General features: G+C 34.0%; 1 protein-coding gene across 1 annotated transcript; it reads left to right on the forward strand.

The window, feature by feature from the left end:
* The first annotated feature begins 209 nt into the window (after window positions 1-209).
* LOC149162034 (calcium/calmodulin-regulated receptor-like kinase 2) lies at window positions 210-2,835 on the forward strand. Its single transcript, XM_089435076.1, has 2 exons — window positions 210-654; window positions 2,183-2,835. The coding sequence occupies exons 1-2, from the start codon at window positions 210-212 to the stop codon at window positions 2,833-2,835; spliced, it is 1,098 nt and encodes a 365-aa protein (XP_089291202.1).
* The last annotated feature ends 6,066 nt before the right edge of the window (window positions 2,836-8,901 follow it).

Genomic DNA, 8,901 nt, shown 5'->3' on the forward strand with positions numbered 1-8,901 from the left:
TAGGTAACGGGTCAAACGCGGATTTCGCTTGATCGCTCATTGGTATTTGTTCGCTGCATCGCTTGCCGTTCATTGTTCCCGCACAATATCAGAATTACAGAAATCATGGCATCGATTGGCATGGTTCCTCCCCCTACCAACGATGCCACGATTTTTACCATCCCCATTGTTTTCTTCCTCATAGCAACGGTAATGGCAACCCCATCGCCATGGTTGTCATCGCCATTGTGAGGAGATTGAAAAAAAAGAAGGCTGCCCGCAAACGCACTTACCCCGTGAGGCAACTCGCAAACCCTAGCGAGAACTTTTTCGATGTGAACATACATCCACAAACCTACGCAACTGAACAGCCAGCGAACCCTATAGACTTACGCTCACACACAGTGGAAGAACTGAACTGGTTGGAGGAGGGCATAGGAATATGCACATATACAAGGGAGGAACTGGCCAACGCCACTGACAATTTCACAACAAAAGTTGGACAGGGCGTCTCTGGACTTGTCTATCGTGCCAATTTACCAGGTAGTCGGGTGGGCGCCGTCAAGAGAGCAACGAATTTAGATCCCACTTTATTCAAACAGGAATTGTCTATGCTCTTCAGACTTCCAAGTCATCCTCATCTGGTGGATCTAATCGGATTGTGTTTACAAGCAGGTGTGCTCTTATTCCCTTCTTTCGCAATTCCCTTGGTTTACAATATTGCCATAAACACTGTCATCGGGTCTTAGTTCAGTGGTAGGAACCACAATTGTCATTGGGTCTTAGTTCAGTGGTTGGAACCCCAATTTCTTTTCCCCTTGAGTCTAATTTTTGCAGAAGGATAGGTCGGACTTACTTTAAGTTGATTTTGAATTTCAGAAATATTTTGGAACTTTTCCCCTTGAGTCTAATTTTTGCAGAAGGATAGGTCGGACTTACTTTAAATTGATTTTGAATTTCGGAAATATTTTGGAATTTGATAAACATGAACAAGGTCAAATAATTAATGTTACTAATATTTGTCTGATCCAGAGTATTATCCAATTTTCCTAGACTTAAAAATGCCTACATACATAGACAAAATCAAATAATTAACCTTGCCCAGGTTAGTCGGATCCCACAATATTCTCACATAAAAGATGCCCATGTTAGCCATTGTGAAAAGTTCTGTGTTGGATGTTGGATTACAGGTTGTTAACATTTGGTACAGGCTCTCAGATCATTAATTCTTCTCAATTTCATTTTTTCCTTTTTTGAGGTTTTGTGTATCGTCTTAATTTATTTCAGGATATAATGTTAATGTGAAAAGTTCTGTTTTGGATGTTGGATTATAAATAGTTGGAATTTGGTATAGGTTCTCAGATTATAATTCTTTTCAATTTCAGTGTTTTTTTTGAGTTTTTGTATATTTTTTTAATTTAAAAAAAAAATTAATTAAATGATTAGCATTTGTTATTTGATTTATTTTTTTGGAAAATTTTCAAAATATTAAATTATATAAAATTTAAATTTTTTATTTCAATAATTTTCTTTACAATTTAAACCAAACACACAGGAGAATAAATCCAAAAAAACAAAAAACTTAAAATATTTGAACTACACTCAACACATGATCTGTTATATATCAATTTTTTTTCCAAGTTTGAAAACATTTGTAACTCCAATTTTAATCTGTCTTTCCAATCTAAATACAAAATTAAAATAGATTCAAGATTGATAATAAAATTAAAACTAATTACTATATTATACAATAACATACAGTGTGTAGTGAAATACAATCTAATATTTCATAACATACAGTGTGTAGTGAAATAAAATTGAATATTCCATAAATTAAAATTTATTAAAATATATAATTTAAATGAATCTACTAATTATATATATATGAGAAATTATAAATTCAAAAAAAAAAAACAATAAACATTTTCCTAAACTTGAACAATAAAATTTCAAATACCAATATTTTTTTTTATCAATAATATAAAATTTGGTTTTCCATCTTTCATAAGATTGCAATATAAGTTTTATTACCTTATATTATTATTTAATCAAAATAAATAAAATGAACAATCAAAATTTATTCTTAAATATTTTTTTATAAGAATGAAATATATATATATATATATTCTTAAATAATCCTTTTATAAAACAATTCTATTGCTATATTTTTCTTATAACAATTCTGTGAATGATGCATCTGCAGGTGAGCGAATTCTTGTGTTCGAGTTCATTTCCAACGGGAGTTTGTATGATCGACTTCACACAGAGAGAGGTCTCGCAAGTCCATTATCTTGGCCATCTCGTATGGACATAGCCTGTCAAGTTGCTGTGGCACTGCAATACCTTCATGAAGAAGCAAGGCCCCCGATATTGCACCGTGATGTTAAGTCTGCAAATGTTTTGCTGGTGGACGATAACTGTGCTAAATTGGCTGATTTTGGACTATCAAAGTTAGGCCCAAAAGACAATCAGTTTACAGTCACTGCTGTTAGAGGGAGTTATGGTTACATGGATCCCCAATACGTGAAAACACGAAGATATTCAGCTAAAAGTGATGTGTATAGCTTTGGTGTGCTTCTTCTCGAGTTAATTACAGGTTTAAAAGCACTACATGAAGACACACCTCTGGCAGAATGGACTCAGCCATATCGTTTCAGAGAAGACATTGACAAATTCATGACAATTGTTGATCGAAATTTGATAGATTGCATTCACACGATGGAGGTACAGAACATGATCCAAATTGCTAATCTCTGCTTACGCGACATTACTGAAGAGCGACCTTCAATGAGGGAGATTGTGAATATGATGCAGAATCGAACTCAATGCGAGATCAATAATGCTTCCATATCTTAAATTAAGAGGATTATGAATATATTACAGAATGTAAGACCTGAAGCCTTGTGTTTAGTAACTTTTGGGTTCGAATTTTAGGGGAGAGCGACCAGCGTGATTTTAGGCTTTCCACGTTTTTGTGCAGTGTTTTTCCTTAGTTTTTCACCTAACTAGTAGAGCTAAATTTTACTTTTCATTTAACATAGTCTTTCTCTCTTATTATCCTATTCTCACTCATGTATTCTTTCTCATCATTTCTCAAAAACAAAATATTTATTCATCATATTTAATTACATAATCAATCAAATTAAATCTTGATCTCCAAAAAGCAATACCTACTTGGAAAACTGCCTAACAACTACCCAAAAAGTTTTAGGACGATAATCACAATATAAAAATAGTGATGTCTCTAAAAATAAAAATGTAAAACACAAGAATATCACAAAAACTAATGATACTATCAAATAAATTTATTAATATCTCTTCAAGGTAACACACTTAATTGTATTACTTTGTAAACACACTTAAGTGTCTAAAAAGTAAAAAAGTAAAACACAAGAATATCACAAAAAACTAATGATACTATCAAATAAATTTATTAATATCTCTTCAAAGTAAAACACTTAACTGTATTAATTTATAACTAATAATACACCTTGACCACACTTAATTGTATTACTGATTTATTTATAATTTATAATTAATAATATGCCTTTGACCCTAATATTTTATGGATTTAACCTAAGCCAGCTCTACCAACGACGGCGATGAAACTTTCCATACTCTTTCATGGTGAGACATAGACATAACCATAATTAAGTGATGAAGTATTATGATAATGTAATTACATACGCTAATATTTTATGGATTTAACCTAACTAGTTTGTAAACTATAACTAATAATATGCCTTTAAGTGTGAATATGCATCTTTGACCATAATATTTTATGGATTTAACGTGAGCCAGCTCCAACAACGACAGCGATGATACTTTCCACACTCTTTCATAGTGAGACATAGACATAACCATAACTAAGTGATGAAGTATTATGCTAACGTAATAGCATACGCAATAACGTATGGTTCATTCTTAAGAATATTATTTTATACTAATTCAATATTTTATTTTCATTTAATTTTTTTTTTTTAAGATTCAGATAATTTCAATGCTTCGTCTTAATAATGGTTAGGATGACGAGCTCCATTATATTTCTCAACATTGAAAATATTTATTTTTTAAAATTAAAATTATATCGTCTCTTGCCGGTAAAAACATAGAAGATATTTATTTTTTAAAATTAAAATTATATTGTCTCTTTCATGTAAAAAAATTAAATTTTAAATTACATTTCAAATTATTTAAAAGTTATTATTTGTTAATATATTAAGTTAAGATTATCATTAATAAAAAATTTATCTAACATATTACTAAAATTTTGAACTATATGAAGTGTAAATTAGTAACTTAAAATTAAACTAAATTAAACTATACAAACTGCTAAAGTATTTACGATAATCTTAACTTAATCGTATCATCAATTTACTATTACCCATTTACAACCTAAACGTTTTGGAAACCCACAATTTCCACAATTTTATTTAAGATTTTTTCATGTTATATAGCTATTTAGCCATTTAAAATATGATAAATTCATTGTAAAATTTCTTAATTAGTCACTATTGAGGCATAGGAAAAAGTAAGATGAAGCTAGAGAGAAGGAAGATGAACACCAAAACCTTTATTAATGACATAATAAATGTGTGTGACTTGCGAAGGTAAAGATATGTAGTTAAAAGCATTCTTTTTGTTTCAAATGATGAGTAGGATCTACTATTAATTTATAATGGTTTCAAATGATTAGTAGGAATGGGTATTAATTTATCTTATTTTTATGATATAAGATGAGGTAGAGATTTAATTTTTAAATGTCATATGAGTTTAATAATAGTATAGATTATTGAGCCAAATTTAAACAGGGACACAACAACTTATAGATATATTCATAAACACAGAGATGTAGCAGAAAAATTCTTTATTCCATTAATAGAAAATAATTGAATTATGCTTACAAACATAATGGAAATAAGATAGCTCGAGTGATGGTCGCTTATCTTTCAGAAGAGATGTGACGACTACATTCCTTTGAACTGAGTTACAATAAGGCTCAAGGGCCTTTTTATTATTGAAAAATAAGAAAAAACCCTAAACAACCAAAACCCTACCCCGAGGAGATGTAACACCAAGAATTTATGGACCTCATTATGGTTAGTTGGGCAGCCAACTTTCTGGGTTCGTAACATGGTCATATTATCTTCGTTTGACGTATATGACACCATGTTGGAAAGATCTCTCCGAGGACTACAACTTCACATGCGATTGCCTTTGAAATTACTGAAGGAATTATGCCAAAAAACGTCATTCAAGGCCTCAAAACGGCTTTGGAAGTTTAGGACCTGAAAACTACCAAAAATAGTAGATTGTGCTACAATTAAGAAAACTAAAAAACTGAAAGAAACAATGGTGAGGGTCCAAGTGGAATAGGCGGGTGGCTACCAATATCGACCTGGGTCAGTCCTACCCCCATAGGAAGCAATGGTCCCCATTGTGTTGAGTTTCTCCATGAGATGAGGAAACTTTTGCTGAACTTGGTCCATGGTGAAACATTTTCCTTGGTGAAGGAGTTGGTCTACTTTGACAACTCAATATAGTTGTATCCTCTGTTGCCGAGTGTTCTTGATCTATGTGTCTATGGTCTCATTAGTTGTGGCCTATTCCATGCAGTCTAGGTTGAGCTCTGTTGGTGTGAGTTATTATGCAATGTTAGATGTGTCCAACGATGGTGGAAAGTATGGCCGAAGGTGATCTACATTGAACACTGGGTGCAGACCAAGGAATGGTGGGATACTGAGCTCGAAGGCATTGTCCCCAACGACCTTGGTGATGATGTATGGCCCATATCGGAGTGGGTGAAGCTTGTGGTGGGGTCCAACAAGGCGCTCCTTCTGTAAATGTAGCCAAACTTGGTCATCCACTTGGAATTTGTGCGACACTCGATGTTGATTATGGTGTTGCTTGTACTTAGCATTCGATCTGTCCAATATATCATGTACCTATTGGCAAATATGTTGAATGAGATCAATGAAGCTATTATCCCTTTCAGCTTCGGACTGCATGTGAGCCGAATCTACCTGAGTGGTTGCAAATGGTATGGCCACACCAATGGGGTATAATGGCTGAAATCTAGCCCTACATGAAATGGGCTATGGCCTATTGAGCTGTCGAGAGCTATGTTGTAGCTCTATTGCTCATAGGGGAGAATTTCATCCCATATGCATGGATGCTTCGAGTTATGCATGCACAAAATATGTACGATCATCCTGTTGACAACCTCTATTTGGCCATCAGTTTGCGGATGGAAATCCATGTACTTAGTGAGTTTTGTATCCAGCATTGACTAGAGACTTAACCAAAATGTACTCAGGAATCTGTTGTCCCGATATGAGATAATGGACTGTGGGATCCCAAAGTGTACCCACACTCACTCAAAGAAGAGGTTAGGAGTGGCCTTTGCTGTGATACTCTTTTTGCAGACTGCCATGATAGTCATCTTAGAGAATCTGTCGACAACCATGAAAACAAAATCATTTTCGTGCTTTGTAGAAGGAAGGCCCGACATATAATCCATCGAGACAGATTGCCAAGGCCAACTAGGAGTAGGTAGAGGAGTATACAAGGCTTTCTTCTTGATGGTTGGTTTGGCAATGGTCCAGGCAATGCAGGATCTAATATACTTCCCAGCATCCTGATGAAGTTTCAGCCAACAAAAATACTTTTGCAATATCGCCATGGTTTTCTCTACTCTGAAATGTCCAACGGCATGACTGTAGTGCGCCTCCCAAATCATCTTGGCACGCTCACTTGAAGGAACAATGTGTGTCCCAAGTGGCATAGCAGTGCATCTTGAAGGTGAAAATTTGGAACTTTCTTTCCTTCCAAGAGTGTCTAGTATATGCTGCTGAATTCTAGATTGCTCTTGTAAATATGTGGCCACCTAATGTCTCGTGCTAACAGGAGTCGAGCATAGTGATTAGCTCCATGACCGGTGGTCGACTGAGGCAATCAACGACATTATTGGTGTTTCCCAAGGATAATTTTAGGGGCGAATGTTCGCCCTTTGGCGAAATTAAGGGGTTTTAAATTTTTAGTGAGCGAATATTTTGTATCATAGTACATTTTTACAAATCACCTCAAATAGCCCACCTTATTTTAAGGGAGAGGGTAAAAAAGGTAAATTTAGCCCTTGAAATTAGGACTTACAAACGTCCATTCGCCCATTTTCAAGAATAGGTTTTATTTAAGTGTAAACAAATAAAAATATAAGTAAAGTGGAGGTATGGTAAATAAATAAAACGTCTTTTTATACTTACTCAAAAGGTATGGTAAATAAATAAAAATATAAATAAATTAGACGTATCGTAAATAAATAAAACCTTTTTTTATATTTAGTCCATAACCCTCGTTCTATTTATGAAGGCTCAACAAAGAGGTTTTATTTAAGTGAATCCTATGGGCCAAATACCATATTTGTAAAAGAGGTATGCTAAATTAATAAAAAATATAAATAAACGAGAGGTATGGTAAACAAATAAAACATTTTTTTATATTTACTCCATAAATCACCTTATATTATTTGCCATGCTTGGTGAGAGATTCGCCAAAAAATTATATATACATATTATATTATTGATAAAATCGCCTTCCATTTTTCCTATATACCATGGAGATTCGCCCATTTATTATATTTATAAATTTAACGAGGGTTCTTAAAATTTTCCCTGGTGTTTCCCTTCTTATACTTGATGTTCAAATGGAATTGTTGCAGATAGGTGGACTATTTCTAATGACGATTGTTTTGCAACTTCCCTTGTGTCTGTATGAACTATAGAGGTTGGTAGTCTGTGTGGATGACTGTTTCCTTCCCCAGAATGTAATGCTTACATTGATGGCAGGCCTACAGAATGGAATACATTTCTTTTTTGTATGTGGGGTACTTTCGAACTGTGTCTAAAGGTGTCTCAGTGTGGTAAGCCATTGGATGCTCATGTTGAGTAAGAACTGCACCAATAGCATATTCGGAGGCATCTGTCTCAATCTCAAATAGTTGTTACAGGTTTGGAAATGTGAGCACTAGTGCAGAACAGAGGTGATTCTTCAACTCGAAGAATGCCCACTGCTGGGTTTCTGACCAAAATAAATTGGTTTTCGATCCACCCTTGGTGACTTGACTTAAAGGCCAAGCAATATGAGAGAACCCCAACATGAACCTATGGTAGAAATTGGGAAGACCCAAAAATCTGCAGAGCTCTACTAGAGTGGTCGGGGCTGGCTAATCCAAAATGATTTGTATTTTGGATGGGTCCACATGTACACCTTGCTCATCAATGTTGTACCCTAGATATTGAACCTGGGTCAAGCTAGAGGTACATTTCTCCAAGTTAGCACACAACTTGTGTTGTTGAAGAGTTTGAAGGACTTGTCGAACATTGTGGAGATGCTCTTCCCAACTTTGGCTGAAGATCATGATGTCATCTAAATACACCATGGTGAATGCATTGGTGAAGGGCCGCAAGATTTTGTCCATCAGTCTCACTTCGTCAATCATAATGGCATGACCAACCATTCAAAAAGGCACTCCTTGGATTTGAAGGCAGACTTCCACACATCAGAGGGTTCGATAGGCACCTGATGATAACCTGATTTCAAGTCAATCTTGTTGACATTTATTTTTTGGAAAAATTTCAAAATATTAGATTATATAAAATTTAAATTCATTATTTCGATAATTTTCTTTTCACATTTTTAACCAAACACATAGGAGAATAAATCTATAAGAAAAACCAAAAACATAGAATATTTAAACTACACTCAACACATAGACTAGCTTATATAGCAGTATTTTTCAAAGTTTGAAAACATTTGTAACTCCAGTTTTAATCTATCTTTCCGATATAAATACCAAATTAAAATAGATTGAAGATTGATAATAATGTTAAAAATAATTACTTTATTATACAATAACAATAACAT

Source organism: Pinus tabuliformis, chromosome 5_2 (genome assembly GCF_031772625.1).
Source record: "Pinus tabuliformis cultivar Carrire ecotype Pingquan chromosome 5_2, CPIR1, whole genome shotgun sequence".
In the NCBI taxonomy this organism is placed as follows: domain Eukaryota; kingdom Viridiplantae; phylum Streptophyta; class Pinopsida; order Pinales; family Pinaceae; genus Pinus; species Pinus tabuliformis.